This window comes from Colletes gigas, unplaced genomic scaffold (genome assembly GCF_013123115.1).
Source record: "Colletes gigas isolate AHSC1104 unplaced genomic scaffold, ASM1312311v1 Colletes_gigas_Sc00044, whole genome shotgun sequence".
NCBI classification, from domain to species: domain Eukaryota; kingdom Metazoa; phylum Arthropoda; class Insecta; order Hymenoptera; family Colletidae; genus Colletes; species Colletes gigas.
Window position 1 is genome coordinate 1,040,583 of NW_025106673.1, and position 24,968 is coordinate 1,065,550.

Here is a 24,968-nt window from a genome sequence, read left to right on the forward strand (position 1 = left end):
AGGTGAGACGCAGTTGTTGACGTTAATGGAAATTACATTGTAAATTAAGTATTAACACATAGTGTAAAAATGTATTATTTTTGTTCACTTAATGAACAACTAGAATTTTCTAGTAGACTTAACACTAAATCTACTGATACTTCGATACTTCGTATATTCGTTCCTACCATAATCAGTCAAATGACCAGTCTTTCGTTTTCTCTTTTATCAGGCACCGAACTCCTAACGTTTGAATAATATATTGTATAGAATGTTGTATTTTGAAGTTTATTCATAAGACATCTTTCTCTTTTACGTAGCATAGTTCTTCTCAAAGCATGCGTTTAAAAATCTGTACAAAAATATTCAATAATTTTAATCTAAATGTGCATACTTAGTACTTTAACTTCATATGAAGAATTTACAAACTACGTCGAAATTTTTCAATTTTCATCGGATAGAAGATAAAACGCCTTTAAAAACGAATTTTGTTTCAAGTCGATACCGTAGTTAGTTTCAGAGAAAATTATTATTTTCGAAAAAATGCTGGCTAGTAATTACGCAAACATCCTGTGTACAAATTTAAATTCATTTTCAATTAAATAAACAATTTATAACTCAATTTCAAAATAAACATAGAAGACAGCATAAATGATAATAGTTGATACATTCATCGCCTAGAGAATGAAGAACCCTTTAAAATGAAACTGTTTCAAGTCAATAGCCCAATTAATTTTGAAGATATAACGATTTTCGTTTCATGTCGATCGCGTGGGTAGTTCCGGAGATATAAGGGTTCGAAGCGTTTGTTCACTTTTCATTGTTGACATTGGCGCGAGGTCAATGATCGCACGTGCTCGTAGTAAATAGTAAATAGTAAACATTACGTCACTCGGTCACTCGGTCACGACCCACGTACGAGGGAAAGAGAAAGAGAGAGAGAGAGAGAGAAAATCCGACAAGTGAGACGGAGACAGAGATAGTGGAATTTAAAAAGTTACCCCTTTAATTAAATTATGATATCTCCAAAACGGAAAGTCGGATCGACATAAACCAAAAACCATTTTAAAGGGGAGGCCTTGCAACTTCTAACAGTTGCTCAATTATGGAGAAAACACTAGTGTGGCGTGCATGTGGCCGCACGATGGCGTTGTACGGCGGAGGCCGTGGCGTTCGTAGGGGAACCCCGGAGAGTGACGCTGGCCGCGTGGTCGCGGGACGTTTTTCCGAGCGTGCGAGATAAATGAGGTGTATCACGTGTATTGAATGGTTTATTGATATAATAAAGTATATATGACGTTACTAACGGACCACAAATGGTAGCAGAGCGTGGTTGGTGGTTCGTGGTTCGTGGTTCTTCTTCAGAAAGGAGAGAATAGTGTTGAAGAGAAATAGAGGTTAGGAAGAACACGTGGCGGGTATTGACGTCGTTGCAAAAGGATAGAATAGATAAAGGAAGAATAGTCAAAGCGGTAAAATGGATAATACCATGATGACAACGGGTAAAATAGAGCAACTGACGAATAGAAATTACCATGTATGGGCGTTAAAAGTAGGTGCAGCTTTGAGAAGCCGAAAATTATTCAGGGATGTCGTAGAAAAGGATGAACCGCCCATTGCTAATGACGCAGGGACACCGGAAGGTAAAAACCGTCTGTTGTGGGAAGCGAAGAACGATGAAGCATTTGGTATTATTATATTAACATTATCTGACGAGCATGCTGGGTTGTTCCTGGGCGAAACCAACGCAAAAAAGGTATGGAATGAACTAAGGAATATGTTTATGGGTCAGGCCGAAGACCAGGTAATAGATATAGGTTTAGAACTGCGAAATATTAGAATGGGAAGCCATGAGGCAGTAATAGATTATATAAATAGAGCCAAAAATATCGCAGCAAGAAGTGCAACATTAGGTAGAGTAATAGCAACCCGAGAAATAGTATATCATGTAGTCAGGGGTGTGCATGTAAAGTTTGAAAAGACATCTGTAGTGTTAAGAGCGCAGAGAGATATCACCCTAGAAGAGGTACAACGAATTCTGTGTGAAGAAGAAAGTCGGTTAAAGTCAAATAATAGTCATTATCATTCTGAAGTAAATTTAACGAATGAGAAAGCATATAGAGCCTCACGGGATAAACCAAAACGTACCAGTGGATGTTACATCTGTGGTAGACAAAATCACTTAGCGAAAGAATGTTTTCACAGGAATGATAATAACCGAAGAGATTATAGGGGCGCCAGAGGAAGACCAAACACAGGAAATAGGCGAGGATTTGGATTTGGGTACAGAAGAGAGCAGTCGAATATGGCCTCTGAAAATCATGAAGAATACGCTTTTAGAGCATCGAGACAAGCAATAAGTTATGGGGAAAATGATGGTGATTGCTTATGTGGTAAACAGACATGGATAGTAGATTCTGGAACCTCGTCACATATGTCACCGGATGCAGCACACATGACGAATGTGGAGCCTTATTCAACCAAGGTAAATTTGGCGGAGAATGGAAAATGCATGGTATCCAAAAGCAGAGGGGATGTACACGGAAGTACAACAGTAAGAAGTGAACAGAAGAATATACGCATTAATAACGTTTTGCATATTCCAGATTTGCGTACCAATTTGCTGTCTGTGAGTCAGCTGGTGAATAATGGCAATAAGGTTGTGTTTTCAGATGGATCAGTAACCATAATAGGACCAGAGAAAGAGATACTGGGAATAGGCAAAGAACAGAATGGAATTTACATGCTGGATACGTATGTTAAAAACCATAATAAATCATATTTGGTATCTCAGGAGGGTACAAACGAAAATGGAGATACGTCTGACAGCCCAGGTACAAGAGAGGTTGGTGGTGCGAAAATAGATGTAATGTTGTGGCATCGAAGACTTGGTCACATATGTGAAGAATACTTAACAAACATGAGAAGAAAGGAAATGGTGAGAGGCCTTAGTTACCCTGTACAAAGTTTGGGCGCTTGTGAAATATGTATAATGGGGAAGGGATCTCGGGCACCGCACACAAGGCTGAACGCGAAGTCTGCGAGAGGTCCACTCGACTTGATTCATATAGATTTATGTGGACCGGTGCAGATAAAATCTCTTAGTGGGAGTCGTTACATGTTTGTACTCATAGATGATTATAGTAGATATATATGTGTATATTTTTTAAAGACCAAAGATGAAACATTTAACAGGTTTAAGGAATATATGAATAGATATGAAAATGCGTTTAACAGGAAGATATTAGCTATAAGGTCAGACAATGGTAGAGAGTTCGTTAATAGCGACTTTCAGACATTGTTTGGTGAGAAAGGAATACGACATGAGAGAACCGTGCCATACAACCCAGAGAGCAATGGAATCGCAGAAAGAGCTAACAGAACCCTAATTGACAAAGCAAGGACGATGCTTATCGATAGCGGCTTGCCGAGAAGATTTTGGGCAGAAGCCGTCGCGACAGCGGCGTATGTAAGAAATAGATGCCCGGTGAAAGGAGCGATGGTAACGCCGATAGAGATGTGGGAAGGGAAAAAGCCAACCGTATCACACGTCAAGGTATTTGGTTGTACGGCGTATTATTACATACCTAAGAATTGTAGAAGTAAATTTGAACCTATATCCGCAAAAGGGATATTTATCGGGTATTCTAATGATAGTAGAGCATATAGGGTATATAATATAGAAACTGGAAAAATTCATGCAGCACGATCAGTCAAATTTAATGAGAAGGTTATGGGCTCCAGTCTAGTGAAAACAGATGTGCAACAGGAAGATCTCAATGACGTTATATACATAGGTGAGGAAAATAAGACTGTAGAGGAGGACTATACAGTTATGGATAACGAGGATCAGGACGAAGAACAAGTCAGTAGAAGAGACCAGAAAGAACAGATTAGTAGAAATGACCAGGATGAACAGATGAACGATAGGATAGAGGATGTAGAGACTGAATCAGAGATAGAAGAAAATCGAGTAAGTAGAAAGTGTGGACGTAAACGGGGAAAGTCAAATCAAGACATACGAGAAGAACATGAGAAACGAATGGTGGAGATAGAGAGACGTCTGAGAGAAGACGGGGTAAGACGATCTACAAGATTGAAGGAAAAAGTTGAGCAAACAAATTTCATTAGCATACAAGACATGGGATTACCGAACAACCATGCAGAAGCAATAAAGTCAAAAGACTCAGAGAACTGGGAAAAAGCGATGACACAAGAGATTACCACAATGGAACGACATGGTGTATGGAAATTAATTCAGCGGCAAGAAGGGATAAAAACGATAAAGAGTCGCTGGGTTTACAGTAAGAAACAAACACCAGGAGGTGATATAAAATACAAAGCGAGATTGGTTGCTGTAGGGTGTAATCAAAAATTGGGGATAAACTATGAGGAGTCGTTCGCACCAGTTATACGGCTGGAAACTGCAAGAATTATGTTATCGTTAGCGGCAACTTACAAAATGAAGATTAAGCAGTTTGACGTGAAATCAGCTTATCTCTACGGAGATCTAAAGGAGAAAGTATATATGGAACAGCCACCAGGGTTTGCAAGAGACGATAATAAGGTTTGCGAATTACGAAAAAGCATATATGGATTACCTCAATCAGGTCACTATTGGAACGAGAAATTGCATAACACGTTAATATCATTAGGATTAACACGAATAGAAGGTGAACCGTGTGCTTATGTTTTGAAAAAGGGAAAACAACAGCTGATGGTGGGGATTTATGTAGACGACTTTATCGTAATAGGATCTGACGATGTAATAATTGAAGAGACAGTATCAAGGGTTAGACAACACTTCGAATTAATTGAAATAAAGGATCAAAATTTCCTGAATATAAGAATTACGGAGAACGAGAGTGGAATACAGTTGTCTCAGGCAGCATACATTGCGAAGATTTTAAAAAAACATAACTTAGAAGACTACAATCCGGTAAAAACTCCAATATGTCCAACACAGGATCTGGATGTATATGAAGACTCACCTAAAGTAGATAAAACCGAGTATCAGGAGTTACTAGGATCACTTATGTATGTAGCCGTGGGAACAAGACCTGATATTTCTTATGCGATAAGTAGACTATCGCGATATAATCAAGAACCAAGAGTAATGCACTTAACAGCAGTAAAAAGAGTATATAGATATCTCAAGGGAACAATGGATTATAAATTGCAATATGATAGAAAGGAGTCCCAGTTAACGATGAGTACCGATGCAAGCTGGAGCGTCACAAAAGATGCCAAGTCATATGGAGCTTATGTAGCCAAAATAGGTAATAATCTGATAACTTGGAAATGTCAGAAGCAACGACTGGTAGCACTATCTACCTGTGAGGCGGAGTTGTTGGCTATTTGTGAAGGCATACGGGACATAAAATGGATCAAGACAGTCTTGGAAGGTTTAGGAATGGAGCATTTATGTAAAAACCCAGTAGAGGTGAAGACAGACAGCAAGGCAGCAATTGACTGGATAAACAAGGATAAAGTCACTAACAGGACGAAACACATTAACAGGAAGTACTATTTCGTGAAAGATGAAGTAAAGGGGAAAAGAGTCGAGCTGAAACATGTAAAATCAGAGGAAAACGAAGCCGATATATTGACAAAAGGACTGACTGAAGAAAAGGTAATTAAAGGTACTAAGATGTTACAGGTAACCAGTGAGATCGTGCGTTCAAGAGGGGGAATTGTGGCGTGCATGTGGCCGCACGATGGCGTTGTACGGCGGAGGCCGTGGCGTTCGTAGGGGAACCCCGGAGAGTGACGCTGGCCGCGTGGTCGCGGGACGTTTTTCCGAGCGTGCGAGATAAATGAGGTGTATCACGTGTATTGAATGGTTTATTGATATAATAAAGTATATATGACGTTACTAACGGACCACAACTAGTAACTTCGGAACTTTACGCGTCTAAAGCTTTAGTACTTTTAATACGCGTTAATACACTTTTGTTAGACAGAGAGTGGAATTTGAAAAATTACCCTTTTATTTAAATTACGATATCTCCAAAACGGAAAGTCGGATCAACATAAATCAAAAACCACTTTAAAGGGCAAGTCTTGCCGCTTCTAACAGTGGCTTAATTATGGAAAAACACTAGTAGTTTCGGCATTGTACGCATGTAAAGTTTGACTATTTTTAATACACCGTTGTTAGACTATTCTAAACCAGTGGATACTGAAGAGTATTTCATTCATCTTTACTATGTATTTAATATTTACATCGGAAGCTAACCTTTGATACCAAATTTTGCCCGGCTTTTACAAAACAATACAAGTCGTTGAACCGGTCAAATAACCAGTCATGGTAGGTAAGACAGACTACATATTTTTCTCAGAAAACAAACAATAAGAATAGAAGTGAATATTGAAAAATTCATTGTACGTATGCTACAGTTAAGAGCAAAACTGAACACACATACGAAATTTTTGCGTAAATAATATTTTATTCATTGTTTGTATGTAGAATACAAAAGAAACGAAATATACAGTATTAAGTACAATGTTTTAACTTTCCAACAAATTTTCAACAATCGTAATATCCTTATTATTTTGACACCTACAAATTTTGTTCGTATAGTGGGTTTTGCACCGCGTTAGAACTGTTATTGCTACGAATTGTAAACACAGTTTTTATAAACAACGCCCGGTAGTATCTATCACCGGAAGTACTCTAGTAGTTAGTTCATTGCTGTTTGTGGAGTGATACGTATTAACATTGTGCCATGAAATCATGGCCATATCTAAAATTGTGAAGAATAATATTATTTTCCAGTTAAAATCTGGCTTATCGATACGAAACATTGCTAGAAGGTTTGCTATTAGTCAGGCAGTAGTGCATAAAATACGGAAACGATATTGCAATGACGTTCCTACATCTTTTGGAGGTCGTCCAAAATTATTATCTTGTCAGGACAAGCGACGATTAACAAAGTATATTACATCAGAAGTCGCAATGACGGCATCAATGGCTGCAAAGCTGTTGGAAAGCGATGTTGGAAAGAAAATAAGCAAATGGACTGCTCGAAGAGCACTAAAAGAAGCTAATTTTATATCAATAGAAAGAAAAAAGAAACCTGCTCTTTCAAAGAAGAATATAAAAGTCCGTTTGAGCTTTGCAAAAATATATATGTATAAGGTGGAACATTGAACAATGGAAGAACGTAATCTTTTCAGATGAGTGTAAAATTAATCGAATTTTGTTGGATGGTCGTTCCTGGTGTTGGAAAAGAAAAGATGAATCACTTAAACCACGTTAAGTTAAACAGACAGTTAAATTTGGCGGTGGTTCAGTTATGGTATGGAGTTGCATTACGGCGTATGGTGTAGGTCCACTGGATCGAATTGATAGTATGGCGAATCAGTACACTTACAAGAACATTTTAGAAAAGAATCTACTACACACAGTTGACAATTAGCCAGTACCAGAATGTGATGTCGTTTTCCAACATGGCAATGCCACCGTACATTCTGCGAGAAGTGTGAAAAATTGGTTCGATGTTCAATCATTTCAAACGATAGCATGACCTGCTCAAAGACCAGACTTAAATCCTAATGAGAATGTCTGGGCATATTTAAAAATGAAACTAGCGAGTGATTATAATGTACTGCTAGCGACAATAAACGATTTGTGGGAAAGAGTGCAGGAACTATGGTACTTAATTACTCCACAATACTGCGAAAATATAGTTCTAAGTATGTCAAAATGCATTCAACACACCATTAAGGCCAAAGGTTTATGGACGAAATATTAAATCTAGATAAAACTGAAATGTTTATTTACAAATGCTTTATGGTGCAAAACCGACTACTAAAATAATAAAGATATTAAGATCGTTGAAAATTTTTTGGACAGTTAAAACATTGAACTTAATACTGTATAATTGTATAATTTTTTTTAAATATTATTTACGCAAAAATTCCGTATGTGTGTTCAGTTTTGCTCTTAACTGTACAAGAAAAGTCGTGAAGTTAAATGGCGCTAAAATATCATTGTATGTTAGAAAATCTAAACGAAATTTTAAAAACAGTCATTTGACCGATCGTGGTAGGTTTAGTGTTAATAATACGATGTTGTCCTTCTACAGAATGTCATATTCGATGACCCCTCTTTTTAACGAAATTTCCAGCAGGCAACTATAATCCCATAGTAAGTTGTTAAACTGGACGCACCTGTAATGTTCTGCAAAAAGATCAGAGGTATCTTCCTCTGCGTGCAGATCTGCACAAAATGAGTGCCCTTTAACGCGCCCTCCGAGAATAACACGCCATTGTTCGCTAGAATTCCCACCGGATAGCCGTAGATCTTCGCGAATCCTGTAACCAATGTTTCGCCATATTGCTCCTTGAACTCGCGGAATCTAGATCCATCCACGATCCTGGCGATCACTTCCCTGACGTCGTACCGTCTCTTCAAGTTCGTACCAACGATACCGTAAATTTCGTCAACAGGGTGTACAGGTAATTCCACGTTCTTGTCCACGTTTACGTGCATCACTCTTTGTCTGTTCAAGTCATTGACGATCTGCCGGGTCAGGTACAGAGCGTGATGGTCATCTATGGCGTAATGGTCGGTAACTCCAGATACCCTGTCATCGAGTAATTATAATTCATACGTATAACTTATAAAATTCAAAGGTGTGTATCCACTAATTGCTTATCATTGCATGCGTGTCCCTATCAAACGACCAATCGCGAGAAATAGGGTTAGTTTCTCCTTGACTCTACAATAAGTTCACCTCTTCAGTTAGCAACGACCTCGTACAGTTATATGTATAACCTAGCAGTTGACATTTAATCTCGTAAATGGAGCGTTAATATTAATTGTTTTTTGCCGAACTAATTGAAATTCATTCAAGAAATACAAGAATTCGCGTGCGGACCGTCGGAGAGTACAGACGTGTATACGTTGCGATCCTTGAGTGTAAATATACATAAGCGAACGGTTAAGATATTGCAAAATGCAGCAAGGAAGTGGAGGGGCATTTCCCTCACCGATATTCACTTGCGCAAGTGATACAGTAACCACAACTTCGTACTCTACATATCCATATTACGGACAATCCATATTTGGAAGAGCACCTATTATGGCTACAGAAATCACAACAAATAAGCAGACCCACACACACACAGCCAACGCCGGCACCTCGGAACAACACAACGTACAGAAACGGCGAGTAATACACATAGATACCCCACTACAGGAACAGGAGGAATTTAGACAACACATCGATACGAATATATCAGATCAAGAACTCACGTGGCAACAAGTAAAACCCTGGAGGAATAAAAGAAATGGAGATACAGTTCAATCAGATAACTACACAAGAAAGAAACAAGCCTTGCAGGATATCAGCAAACAAAACTTCAATAGATTTTCAGAGCTGAATAATAATGAACCAATGCAAGAAGATGAAATTACCGAGAATGTCAATGAAAACACTAATAAAATACAAAAACCTCCTCCAATATTTATGAACGATATAGCAAACTTCCCACTAATGTTAGAAAGCTTTAAAACTGTCCTAACAAGTGAAGATTTTTCCTGCAAATCAATGTCTGCGGACTCGGTTAAAGTAAACACCAACACACCAGACGCCTACCGAAAACTAGTCCATTTCCTAAAAAGTAATAACATAGCATTTCACACGTATCAACCGCGTCAGGAAAGATCTTTCAGAGTTGTTATCAAAAATCTACATAGCTCAATTCCAACAACGGATATTAAAGATGAACTAGAACAAAAAGGTTTTGAAATCAGAAGTGTCACTAATATACGTAGCTGGAAAACGAAAGAATCACTCCCTTTATTCTTTGTGGACCAAGTACCAGGTGAGAAAAATAAAGAAATCTATAAATTAAAACACCTTCTTAACACTATCAGTTCACTCAATAAGTCCCCGGTCTGGCGCATATATGGCAACATTGTTGACAAACCTACGTGATGTCCGGGTAGTATGAACCTTCAAACAGTACGTGTCCAAATTTCGTGGCATTCTGACCGTTAGTTTAGAGGTTGCAGTCGTTTTAGTGATCCCAGTTTTGTCATTTTCAAGACAATGGATAGAAAGGAATTTCGTGTGTTGATTAAACACTGTTTTTTGATGGGGAAAAATACTGTTGGAGACAAACAGTGGCTTGATAAGCATTATGGGGACTCTGCACCAGGGAAATCAACTATTATTGACTGGTATGCTGATTTTAAACGCGGTCGTACAAGCACCGATGATGCTGAACGGTCTGGTCGCCCAAAATCGGCAGTTGTTCCGGAAAATATAAAAAATGTCCACAAAATAGTTTTAAAAGACCGTAAAATGAAGTTGCGGGAGATAGCTGACACCTTGAAGATATCAGAAGGTAGTGTCTTTACAATTTTACATGAAAATTTGGGCATGCGCAAGCTGCTTTCGAGGTGGGTGCCGCGTTTGCTCACACCGGACCAGAAACAACAACGCGTCAACGATTCCGAGCGCTGTTTGGAGCTGTTCAAACGAAATAAAAAGGATTTCTTGCGTCGGTATGTGACAATGGATGAAACATGGATCCACCATTACACGCCTGAATCAAAAAGATCGTTAGCTGAGTGGACAGCAGCCGGTGAAAGTCGTCCAAAGCGACCAAAAACTCAAAAGTCGGCTGGCAAGATTATGGCATCCGTATTTTGGGACGCGCATGGAATTTTATTCATCGACTATCTTCAGAAAGGCAAAACTATCAACAGTGAATATTACATGGCATTATTGGATCGATTGAGTGCAGAAATTAAGAAAAAACGGCCCCACATGCAAAAGAAAAAAGTGCTGTTTCACCAGGACAATGCCCCGTGTCACAAGTCGATGAAAACAATGGTTAAATTGAATAAATTACGCTTTGAATTGCTTCCCCACCCACCTTATTCTCCTGATTTGGCCCCCAGCGACTACTGGCTTTTTGCAGAGATGAAAAAGATGCTCCAGGGAAAGAAATTTCGCTCAAATGAAGATGTGATTGCCGAAACTGAGGCTTATTTTGAGAGCAAAGACAAATCGTTTTACACAAAGGGCATCGAAAAGTTAGAGGAGCGTTGGAATGAATGTATCACTCTTGAAGGAGAGTATGTTGATGAATAAAGTGGAATTCCTAAAAAAAAATTTGTTTTTCTTAGTTAGACCGGAGACTTATTGAGTGATGTGTTATAATAGAAGTCGTACCACCGCGTAAAAAGAACGTGATACCTCAGTGTCATCGCTGTCAAAAATATGGGCATACCAAGGGTTATTGCACCAAGCCATTTAACTGCGTGAAATGTGCTGAAAATCATCCTACAAATACTTGCACCAAGGAGAAAAACACTCCTGCAAAATGTGTATTGTGCGACGGCCCGCATCCTGCAAATTACAAAGGATGCAGTGTATATCGAGAATTACAGGAAATAAGAGGTAAGCCAGATAAAAATACAATTGTAAAAAGAAATTATAGTATACGTGAAAACATAAGTTACGCTCAAGCCACAGAAGGTAATACTATCCAACATGACCATAATGATGCTACTAACACAATGTCAAATCAACTCCTTCAGAAATTCGAGTCTCTTTTCAAACAATTAATGGACCAAAACAGCATGATTATAAATCTGCTTACCGCCTTCATCAACAGAAAATAACAATGCCTGATAATATAAGAATAGCCTTATGGAATGCAAACGGTTTGCAGCAACGCAAACAGGAAATAGAATTATTTCTAAATCAAAATAAAATAGATATTCTCCTAATTTCTGAAACTCATTTTACTGACAGAAGCTATTTTAATATTTACAAGTACAAAACATATAGCACCAATCATCCAGACGGAACAGCTCACGGAGGAACTGCTATTATTATAAACGAAAAGATATCGCACTCTGAATCATCAAAATTCGAAGAAGCTTGTCTACAGTCAACTAGTGTCGAAATCAAAGATGCATACAGTACAATCGTCATTGCGGCAGTCTACTGTCCACCCAGACATGCAATAAGCAAAGAAAAATTTGATCAATTCTTTAACACGCTAGGTGTGAGATTTATCTCAGGTGGAGACTACAATGCAAAACACCCCCAATGGGGTTCAAGACTCAGCAACCCAAAAGGTAAAGCACTCCAGAAAACAATGACATCAAAATGGTATAATCACATCAGCACCGGTGAACCGACTTACTGGCCAACCGACCCCAGGAAAACACCAGACTTACTTGACTTCTTTATAGCCAAAGGTATCTCGCTAAGCCAGGTTGAGGTAAATACAAGCTTGGACTTGTCATCTGATCTTTCGCCAATTATACTCACATTGAGCTCTACACTGGTAGACAACGAAAAACGGCCGTATTGGACAAACTCGAAAACAGACTGGTCTCTTTACAGAACACTTATAAATAATAATATAGATCTAAATATCCCATTAAAAACTGCAAACAACTTAGATCAGGCGGTAGAACTCCTAACTAAGACGCTGCAAGATGCAGCATATAAATCGACGCCTGAAACCAAAGCTGAAAATAAACACGCAATGAACCATCCGTTATCCGTGAGAATTAAAATTGCAGAAAAGAGGAAAGCTAGGAAAAAATGGCAGTTATCTAGACACCCTGATGATAAGAGAACGCTAAATAAGTTAACCAGGGAACTCACAAAGCTGCTGCACCAAATTACAAATGAGCGCATCCAAGATTACCTTCAAAGCTTGTCTCCACGTCAGGAAGATAATTACTCCTTGTGGAAAATCACAAAAAAATTGAAAAGGCCAACTGAACACATCTCTCATATAAAAATGGGAAACAACCGATGGGCCAGGAACGATCAAGAAAAAGCCGATACTTTTGCAAATCATTTATCTACAATCTTCACACCGAATGACATACCAACGCTCGACAGCGACTACAGAGACATCACGAACTTCCTTAATGCTCCCTCGCAACCTTGCGAACCCATCATACATTTCTCTCCCGGAGAAATAGCACAAAAAATAAAGAAACTTAATGACCGAAAAGCACCTGGATATGATCTCATTACCGCTAAAATGTTAAAAGAATTACCAAAAAAGAAAGGTGTAGTAGCTATCACGCAAATATATAATGCGATACTGAGAGTTCAGTATTTTCCCATCCAATGGAAATTTGCGACAATCATTCTGATTCAAAAGCCTGGCAAACCACCCACAGAAGTGACCTCTTACAGGCCTATCTCACTGTTACCAATCTTGTCAAAATTATTTGAAAGATTACTGCTAAATAGGCTAACACCAATATTAACGGAGAAATGCATAATCCCACAACATCAATTCGGTTTTCGGAAGCAACACTCTACTATCGAACAAGTACATCGTATAGTCAATGTGATAGAAGAATGTTTCGAGAAACGCATGGTATGCTCCGCTGCGTTTATTGACATTAACCAAGCTTTTGATAGAGTGTGGCACATGGGCTTGTTATATAAAATTAGGCAAAACCTTCCATATAACTATTGTGTTCTGCTAAAATCATACTTAAATGACAGGTTCTTCCAGGTCAATCAAAACGACAAATACTCGAAAATCTACCCTATACTCGCGGGTGTTCCTCAAGGTAGCGTCCTAGGTCCCACATTATATCAAATCTATACAGCAGATCTTCCTGCAGATGAAAACGTACTCGTGGCCACATTCGCGGACGACACTGCGTTCTTATCTTCCCATGAAAACCCTGCGGAGGCGTCACGATTCTTGCAGGGAGTTCTTGATAAGACTACAGAATGGGCCAAAAAATGGAAAATTAAGATCAACGTAAACAAATCAGCACATATTACATTTACTACCAGACATATTACGTCCCCTGCAGTCAAACTGAACAGCGAATACCTCGAGATCAAGGACTGTGTCAGATATCTTGGTCTGCACATGGATAAAAGACTCACATGGAAAGACCACATAAAAAAGAAAAAAATGCAACTAAATCACAAAATGAGAACCATGTATTGGGTGCTTGGTCGAAAATCAAAACTTACACTACACAATAAACTACTCCTGTATAAGGTCGCTATCATTCCAATTTGGACATATGGAATACAACTCTGGGGATGTGCCAAGAGAAGTAACATAGACATCATCCAAAGGTTTCAGAACAAAACACTGAGAACTATTGCTGCCGCCCCATGGTACATTACCTCAGACTCTCTTCATAATGATTTGTGCATACATAATATCAAACAACACATAGAAAAATTTGCGACAGCACACAAGAAACGAATATTAAATCACCCCAACGACAATGTCAAGGATCTAAATCAGGCACCACAACACAGAAGACTAAAAAGGAACAAACCGACCGATTTGCAGAGTTAAGTAAAGAAGGAACATCACATTTAATGGAAGCGGCAACGCTACGGAGCGTTTACTGCACGCATGCCACGTCTCTAGTTCATCAAATTTGCTGGTTAGCTCAATGAAGCTAGTTGTAAATGTAATTTAATATCAATAAAACTCGCAACGTTATCAACAGATTCAGAAATTAACACAAGAGGAAGTGAAACAGAAAATAAAATTACATAAATTTTATTATTTTTTAACGGAATTAAAGCTGTAGGGTCCATCATTGGACATTAATCGATTAATTTCATTGGAGAAATCAATCGATTAAGAGTATTTAAAAATTTCAAGATTATTAAAATTCATAAGGATGTATTTCATTGATACGTATACCGCAAATTCTCTATTTTTTATTTTAAATTGTAATACATCATTTATTAAAAAAATAACTCGGCAGAAACGTATTTGCGACTCGAAATCAGTTTAATCAGACTGTGCATCGGGCCCCCGGAAACTTCTCATTCCTCACTTTCGCACACTATGCCCAATTGCGTGTACGTGAGCTCGTTGAGTTTCGGAAGAGCTGAGAAGAACAGGCTGATACTCGCTTTCCTTCTCGCTCTTGCATCGCTGACGTCGCTTACATTTCTCGAAAGCAAGCCTGCTGGCATCGCCACCCTTTCGAATCGTCAGTAAACGACAAAAGCCATCGTGACTGACAGACCTTACATTTCTCGAAATCGGACCTGGGCGCTTTTTGAAGATTCATTGACTTTCCATACAAAGCGACCATGCGTTATATACATACACATGTTATACATGCTAGGAACTATAAGTTGTATAACTTTCGTTGTATATCTACTTTCTAATAACATGGGCAAATTTTAAAATATAAAAAAATGTAAGAATACTGTAGAATTTTTGCAATGGAGAATTATTGAAGGAAAATGAATTGATTATATACATATGTATATATCGCACAGATCCCTCGCAAACACGCTGCAAACATTAATGAGAACAAAACTGCAAATCTGTCCTTTTTTAAAACCCCGCAACTGATATTTGACTCGGAACTCGTCCTCTTCATTTAGCAATTATAATAAACGTAGACTCATTAAAATTCGTAAAAATAACAAAGTTATAGCCATTTAGAGGGAAGAGTACCCAAAGGTTAATAATCATACCAGAAATTTTAAATGAGTTTTTCTCGAAACCATATTTTCGAAATTGGCTGACATGATATCACAAATTCATATTAATTAATGGATTTGAAATTTATAGAGACATGCCTGTATGTTAGAAATTTTGTCTTTGACGGTTCTGGGGTAAGTCCTGTGCCGTTCCTCACAGCGCTCTTACCGGAAGGTCCCACGCCTTCCCCACTCCGTGGTCAGATCCTTCAGGACAAAGTCTTTATTTTTTCCAGCAGTACGACGTCAGGTCGTCTGCCTCTTTTAACTACTCTCTCTCTATTCATAAACAATCAATGCCTCGACACGCGCTACCTGGAGACCCAACGCGGTCGTCCGCTATCGCGTCATCCGTTGCCAGGCCTGTTTAGTCTCATTTGCTCTTTATTTGCCACATGCACCCCAAAACTCTGTTATAAATGTATCGTAGACTGAGCGTCCTTCAGTGGTCCTTACATTCGACTCCCTTGGAAAATACATTGTCGCTAGCGTTTCTGGAAAACAAAAGCCGATCCCCTATTTCGGGGGAATGTCCACGCGTCGCGTCCAACCATTATTGCCGTGGCGAAATCGACTTTTTTGCCTTCGCCTTCGAAAAAGATTAAGCAAAAGAGTTTCCTTCATTGAAAGAAGAAAAATTTTCCAGTCTTTCATTTTCAGTAGGGGCGGTGTCAACTTCCACTAATTTTCATATGATTGATTTCAATGAGTCAGCGTTTTTTTAAATTGCTAAACAAAGAGGACAAATAGGACAGTATTCTCAAATTTTTTCAGATTTAAAAATTTTAAATTATATTAAAATTCATTTGGTTGTTCAGACTCAATCGTATTAATAGTATAAATATATGAACGCACGTTCATAAGCCTAGTAAAAAAATGTCTTTTTTTTAATAGTTAAAATATGATCAAGGGGTCCTAAAACGTGTATTTCCGTAAAAAAAATTTTTGTTTCATTATGGTATTTTGCTTATACATTGTATACGCTTACATAGGTCGGAAAGTCAAAAATGCCTGGGCAGTCGAGAATCTGGGCTCAAGATTATGCGAGATCGAATTTCGGCTGTGTTAAGAGCAAGAAGGATAGACTGACATTCGCCGCCTATCTCGAATCCTCGAAGAGATACGAAACGCCAGAACTCATATACAAGGAGGTTGGCATTAGTGTGTGTAAGTGGTGGGGCAGCTCCCTTTGGGCACGGGTCTGCCATCTGATAATACTGCACTGTCTTTTTCAATTCCCCCCATAGTCAACTCACATGTATTTACGCACACACTGCAGCTGGCTGCCCATCAATACTAATTCAGTGCCTAGTTTTTCAACTGACCGCCATCCATGAGAAGAGGCCGCTAAAATCACCTCCGAATTTTCAGGTCGGTATGGCAGTCAGATTCGGCCGCGAAAGTCCATAAGGTGAAAGCACAGACGAGATATATGAATAGACGTTTCACGTAATGTAATTTTTCGGCCGGAGTTTCTGGGGTCCCGGGACCCGATTACCATTTTCGTGTCACTCGCTACGTTATCAACAGATTCAGAAATTAACACAAGAGGAAGTGAGACAGAAAATAAAATTACATAAATTTTATTATTTTTTAACGGAATTAAAGCTGTAGGGTCCATCATTGGACATTAATCGATTAATTTCATTGGAGAAATCAATCGATTAAGAGTATTTAAAAATTTCAAGATTATTAAAATTCCTAAGGATGTATTTCATTGATACGTACACCGCAAATTCTCTATTTTTTATTTTAAATTGTAATACATCATTTATTAAAAAAATAACTCGGCAGAAACGTATTTGCGACTCGAAATCAGTTTAATCAGACTGTGCATCGGGGCCCCGGAAACTCCTCATTCCTCGCTTTCGCACACTATGCTCAATTGCGTGTACGTGAGCTCGTTGAGTTTCGGAAGAGCCGAGAAGAACAGGCTGATACTCGCTTTCCTTCTCGCTCTTGCATCGCTGACGTCGTTTACATTTCTCGAAAGCAAGCCTGGCATCGCCAACCGTTCGAATCGTCAGTAAACGACAAAAGCCATCGTGACTGACAGACCTTACATTTCTCGAAATCGGACCTGGGCGCTTTTTGAAGATTCATTGACTTTCCATACAAAGCGACCATGCGTTATATACATATACATGTTATACATGCTAGGAACTATAAATTGTATAACTTTCGTTGTATATCTACTTTCTAATAACATGGGAAAATTTTAAAATATAAAAAAATGTAAGAATACTGTAGAATTTTTGCAATGGAGAATTATTGAAAGAAAATGAGGTAATTATTTAGAAAAGGCCGGGTCTCACCGATTTCGATGATTTTTGAATATGTTGTAGAAATCAACATTTTGAGCAACTTTTTCCTATACATATAACCGCCGCTCGGCCTTAGTTTCCGAGATTTTTCTTCAAAAAGATCGCTACTACTACAATGAATTCTGTCTATATGTACATATCTGTGGCTCTGCATTGCATCAGTCCACGATCGTTGCTTTTTTCTCTTGTTTGTATTAGTCGGCATGACAACCGACGACAAATAATGTATAATGTGTCGAGCTAAATCTAGTTCTGCATTGTTGTCAAAGGTTCGAATATTCTGAAGTATGGAACTCGCCAAATACATTATGTAGGCTATTTAGGTGAATTCTTCCGTCGACAATATCATGCTAATGATCTAATAATTAATTTTGTCGAAATAATGGCTGAAATCTTTCCCACTTCTGATAATATCAATAAAGAAAATTGAAATAGAAAATGAATGCGTGGCCGCCGTCAGGCGGCCCGCTACACAAATCGAGTTTTTAAACACAGCTGTTATACGCATTCATTGCCGGCCGCCTCGATGTATCTATAGAAACAATAAACAATCGGCGAGTCGTATACATACTGCAGATTTTTTGTCAACAATCGGCGAGTCGTATATATATAATAGGCACGTAAGTGTAGATAGAATTCATTGTAGTAACAGCGATATTTGTGAAGAAAAATCTCGGAAACTAAGGCCGAGCGGTGGTTATATGTATAGGAAAAAGTTGCTCAAAATGTTGATTTCTACAACATATTCAAAAATCATCGAAATCTTTGAGACCCGACCTTTCCTAAATAATTACCGAAAATGAATTGATTATATACATACATATGTTTATATCGGACACATCCCTCGTCATTCGATAGCTTATCCAAAACAAACTCTGTATGCAAATTTTTAACTTGAAATCTCGACCGTGGGGGTAATAATGTCGTGAAAACGAAAATCATGTTTTTGTACAATTTCTGTTGACCTATTAAGTAAAAAAATGTAAAACAATACAGAGACATTTCTTGTACCGGGGCACATATTTTGGGAGATTTTCAGATTTTTTGATTGAAGAACTAGGTAGTAAAAAATAAAAAACTGTAAAAAATGTCGAAAAATGCCGATTACGTATTGAAGAAGGTCCGGAACTACTTTTATACTTTTATAGTAAACAGGTATTGCTGTTACTATTATTCTCAATTTTTTTCAGATTTTTCATTCTGGTGCGCCGCAGTGAAAAAAAATAAAAACCGATTTTTTCCTCATTTTCTGCGTATTGGAATAACTTACACGTTGAATTTTTATGAATTCTTCAATATATGAGTGTTTTCTAGACTGTTTAATGTTTGTACACTAGGCAGAATTATATAAGAAATGAAACAAAATTAAATTAAATAAATTAATAAACTTAACTTAACTTAATTAATTAAATTAATTAAGTTGCTCGTCTGTATGCACGCTTCCTTTTTGTACATGTATGACTTTTGAACCCATTTATAAATAAATAAATAAATAAATTTTAATTTGTTGGTTATTACCTAATCATTTTTTATAATTATAATTTTATTACTTTACATTTTTTAAATTTCTTACAAATAACGTGTATCAAACCTTGAAATGAGAACACAAAACTTAATGTAAAATTACATTGAAATTCATTTGGTTGTTTAGACTCAATCGTATTAATAGTATAAATATATGAACGCACGTCCATAAGCGTAGTAAAAAAATGTCTTTTTTAATAGTTAACCCTTTGCACTCGACACCTTTTCGGACGTTAGCTATCAGCAACTCGACGCTACTTTCTCGCGAAAACAAAAACCCTTGAGTCGTGATATTATATGGTACAACTTTGGAACCAAGTAAGGCATTGTGTTGAAATTTGGTTTATATGTATTTATGGACATTGAAGAACACATATTTACAATACAAAATAAAAATTTATTTCTCATAATTTTCTATGGTATGGTAAATTCTGAAACAATTCCCAATATACATAGCAGGTTGATTTATACATGTTTCACAATAAAATGTTGTTTGACGTCTTTCTCCTGGTGTTTTCCTGTCGGAACAAATAATGCAGTCCCGGTTTCTTTGGCCTACATTTGGAATATGTAGCTTATTATTCATTCTATTGTCCGACAAAGAACGTTAATTTATTTAGATTATAACGAAGATAGCAATAGGAATGGTTCGACTTTGAATGAAGTTTCGATTTTACGTTTATAGTTTTTTACGTTTACGTTTTATGTTCTTTATGTTAAATAATTTTAGTAAACATTAAATAATATAGTTTATATAGTTACGTTTATTGTCCACGTGTTTGAATCCGACCATACGCCTCTGATCATCCTCGACAATCCTTCCACTTCCAACGTAAAAACGGCTGATATATTTCTCATTTTAATAGAATATTTCCCATTTTAATAGGAAAGTACAGGAAAACATGTGTTTCTTAAAAAATTGCGGTGAAATCAGTTCATTCTCCTTAATCACTAATAAACTTTCATGTCCCCTCAGAGGGGACAACCGAGTGCAAAGGGTTAAAATATGTTCATAAAATATTATCGTTTTAAAACGTGTATTTCCGTAAAAACAAATTTTTGTAATTTTTTCTTCATTATGGTATATTGCTTATACATTGTATATGCCTACACAGGTCGGAAAGTCAAAAATGCCTAGGCAGTCGAGAATCTCGGCTCGAGAATATGCGAGATCGAATTTCAGCTGTGTTGAGAGCAAGAAGGATAGACTGACATTCGCCGCCTTTCTCGAATCTACGAAGCTATACGAAACGCCAGAACTCATATACAAGGTGGTTGACATTAGTGTGTGTGAGTGGTGGGGCAGTTCCCTTTCGGCACGGGTCTGCCGTCTGATAATACTCCACTGTCTTTTCCAATCCCTCCCATAATCAACTCACATGTATTTACGTACCCACTCAGCTGGCTGCCCATCAATACTAATTCAGTGCCTAGTTTCTCAACTAACCGCCATCCATGAGAAGAGGCCGCTAAAATCAGCTCCGAATTTTCAGGTCGGTATGGCAGTCAGATTCGGCCGCGAAAGTCCATAAGGTGAAAGCACAGACGAGATATATGAATAGACTCGCCGATTGTTTATTGTTTCTATAGATACATCGAGGCGGCCGGCAATGAATGCGTATAACAGCTGTGCTTAAAAACTCGATTTGTGTAGCGGGCCGCCTGACGGCGGCCACGCATTCATTTTCTATTTCAATTTTCTTTATTGATATTATCAGAAGTGGGAAAGATTTCAGCCATTATTTCGACAAAATTAATTATTAGATCATTAGCATGATATTGTCGACGGAAGAATTCACCTAAATAGCCTACATAATGTATTTGGCGAGTTCCATACTTCAGAATATTCGAACCTTTGACAACAATGCAGAACTAGATTTAGCTCGACACATTATACATTATTTGTCGTCGGTTGTCATGCCGACTAATACAAACAAGAGAAAAAAGCAACGATCGTGGACTGATGCAATGCAGAGCCACAGATATGTACATATAGACAGAATTCATTGTGTAGTAGCGATCTTTTTGAAGAAAAATCTCGGAAACTAAGGCCGAGCGGCGGTTATATGTATAGGAAAAAGTTGCTCAAAATGTTGATTTCTACAACATATTCAAAAATCATCGAAATCGGTGAGACCCGGCCTTTTCTAAATAATTACCTCATTTTCTTTCAATAATTCTCCATTGCAAAAATTCTACAGTATTCTTACATTTTTTTATATTTTAAAATTTTCCCATGTTATTAGAAAGTAGATATACAACGAAAGTTATACAATTTATAGTTCCTAGCATGTATAACATGTATATGTATATAACGCATGGTCACTTTGTATGGAAAGTCAATGAATCTTCAAAAAGCGCCCAGGTCCGGTTTCGAGAAATGTAAGGTCTGTCAGTCACGATGGCTTTTGTCGTTTACTGACGATTCGAACGGGTGGCGATGCCAGCAGGCTTGCTTTCGAGAAATGTAAGCGACGTCAGCGATGCAAGAGCGAGAAGGAAAGCGAGTATCAGTCTGTTCTTCTCGGCTCTTCCGAAACTCAACGAGCTCACGTACACGCAATTGAGCATAGTGTGCGAAAGCGAGGAATGAGGAGTTTCCGGGGGCCCGATGCACAGTCTGATTAAACTGATTTCGAGTCGCAAATACGTTTCTGCCGAGTTATTTTTTTAATAAATGATGTATTACAATTGAAAATAAAAAATAGAGAATTTGCGGTGTACGTATCAATGAAATACATCCTTATGAATTTTAATAATCTTGAAATTTTTAAATACTCTTAATCGATTGATTTCTCCAATGAAATTAATCGATTAATGTCCAATGATGGACCCTACAGCTTTAATTCCGTTAAAAAATAATAAAATTTATGTAATTTTATTTTCTGTCTCACTTCCTCTTGTGTTAATTTCTGAATCTGTTGATAACGTAGCGAGTGACACGAAAATGGTAATGGGGTCCCGGGACCCCAGAAACTCCGGCCGAAAAATTACATTACGTGAAACGTCTATTCATATATCTCGTCTGTGGTGAAAGGTCTATTCATATATCTCGTCTGTGATACGAGTAGACCTTTCGCCTTATGGACTCTCGCGGCCGAATCTGACTGCCATACCGACCTGAAAATTCGGAGGTGATTTTAGCGGCCTCTTCTCATAGATGGCGGCTAGTTGAGAAACTTGTAGGATTATGGCCTGGTGAATAACTAAGCAGCGGCTTACAACCGTCGGGAAACAGGAAGCTGGGTGGAAAAACACTGCCGTGCGTATCAGCAATGAACTTTATTATTATACGTGCACCACGGATGCAGACACATGTTGACACCACGAATGCAGTCACCGGAGAGAGCGGGAAGTTCTCCACGGCGGCCAATCCGCCGCGACTCTTCCAATACCAGAGTCGAGAGGGGCGACTCTCTTTCTCCGCTCGCACGCGGCTAGTCACGCAACGCTAGCGGCGCGGTAAGGCGCGGAAACGTGTGTAGTCCCTACAAACTATTCACTGAATTAGTATTGCTGGCCAGACAGCTGTATTGTGTGCGTAAATACATGTGAGTTGACTATGGGAGGGATTGAAAAAGACAGTGCAGTATTATCAGACGACAGGCCCGTGCCCAAAGGAAACTGCCCCTCCACTTACACACACTAATGCACAACCACCTTGTATATGAGTTCTGGCGCTTCGTATAGCTTCGGGGATTCGAGAAAGGCGGCGAATGTGAGTCTATCCTACTTGCTCTCAATACAGCTGAAATTCGACCCCGCATCACCGGTATGCGATTTCAAATCTCGACTGCTCAGACATTTTTACTTTTCGATCTACAGTGAAAACTCGATAAATGTCCTCAAGAGCTGTTCCATAAATGATACATTTTTATCCCCACCACTAGGGGGATCCCCCTTGAACCAGTGAGGCGAAGTGTAACCGGAGACGTAGCGACTTTCTTTAAAAATCTTTATTGCCTTCGTCACTTAGTTTAAATGTCCCTGTCAGTGTGACCACACTACTGTACAAGAAGAAAGTTTTTTATTTTTTACTTTTTTTTAATAAAAATTTTACTATCATGTGGGGAAGATTTTTCTAATTAAAATGAGACTAAACACGATATAAATCGGCCAATATTTGTTACCATAATATTGAATTAAATATTGTGTACTCGTATCTTTGCAAGGTCAGTGGATTGGTACATTTATCGAACAGTGGTAGCTAACGAAACCCCCTATTTCATAAGTGTTGCAGTTTTTGATCACTTACGAAACGGTGGAACCGTTCCGTTTGAAAATAGCTACCTCCCGTTCGATAAATGTAGCCAGCACCTCGATGCGTCGTTCTTTGATATTTCCGAACATAGAAAAGGGCAGCACAAGAAGGATAAATAAAGAGAGAAAGACTCGCAAGTACAATATTTAATTCAATATTATGCTACCAAATATTGACCGATGTATATCGTGTTTAGCCTCATTTTAATTAGAGAAATCTCCCCAACATGATAGTGAAATTTTTATTAACAAAAAGTAAAAAATAAAAAATTTTCTTCTGTGCAGTAGTGTGGTCACACTGACGCGGATATTTAAACTGGGGCGATAAATCCGAGTTTCAGTCCCTCTTTCTTTTTTAGCTACTGACTCTTTCTACGTTCGAAGCGTCGGCAAACTACAATCAAATTCGAAAGACGATTCTCCTATTCCGTAAGTGTTGCTGACCGGACCCGGAGTAGCGACATTTATCGAGTTTTCACTGTATATAGGCTCACATAAGCAAAGTACCACAATGAACAAAAAATTTTGTGAAATTTTTTTTACGGAAATACACATTTTAAGACCCTCTGATCATGTTTCAATTATTGAAAAAAAGAAATTATTTTTTTATTATTCCTATGTACGAGCGTACATATGTATATAATGAATACGATTTTTCAAAATCAAAATACTTTAAGATTGAAAATTAATAAATTAAAATGAGAATTCACTCTTTGTCAGTATCGTGCACGCTGTAGCATTTTTCAATAAAAAGTGTTCTTGTTTTTATAATATGAACAAAACAGAAGAACCAATTGTTGCAGAAATGAATTAATAATGATTTTCCTCGATATGTCAGAAGTTATCAACAAGGGCAGCAGTGGTCAGCAGGGGCCAGTAGAGGCCAGCAGAAGCAAGCAGTAACAAGTAGTAATCGTTATACGTTGTCAGAAGCATCAGAGGTGGTCAGCAGTGGTCAGCAGCGTTCAGCAGAGGTCATCGGAGGCTGGGAGAGGCAGGCAGTAGCCAGTCGTTATCGTTATACGTTGTCAGAAGTATCAGAAGTGGTCAGTAGCGGTCAACAGATACCAGTGGAGGCCAGCAGAGACAAACAGAGACCAGTAAAGGCATGTAGAGACCAGCAGAAGCTTAGTTAGTTATCTCAAAACATATCGAGAAAAATCATTATTAATTCATTTCTGCAACAATTGGTTCTTCTGTTTTGTTCATATTATAAAAACAAGAACACTTTTTATTGAAAAATGCTACAGCGTGCACGACACTGACAAAGAGTGGATTCTCATTTTAATTTATTAATTTTCAATCTTAAAGTATTTTGATTTAGAAAAATCGTATTAATTATATACATATGTACGCTCGTACATAGGAATAATAAACAAATAATTTCTTTTTTCAA

The 24,968-nt window shown here is 38.0% G+C and overlaps 1 protein-coding gene across 3 annotated transcripts in view; it reads right to left on the bottom strand.

Moving 5' to 3' along the window:
• The window catches only part of LOC122403123 (methylcrotonoyl-CoA carboxylase beta chain, mitochondrial), a 49,925-nt gene that overhangs the window by 4,516 nt on the left and 20,441 nt on the right, over positions 1-24,968 (bottom strand). For all 3 annotated transcript variants that reach the window (XM_043406458.1, XM_043406457.1, XM_043406459.1), the window contains one exon: positions 8,155-8,570. In XM_043406458.1, the coding sequence (XP_043262393.1) occupies positions 8,155-8,570 (416 nt within the window). The remainder of the gene's footprint in view (positions 1-8,154; positions 8,571-24,968) is intronic.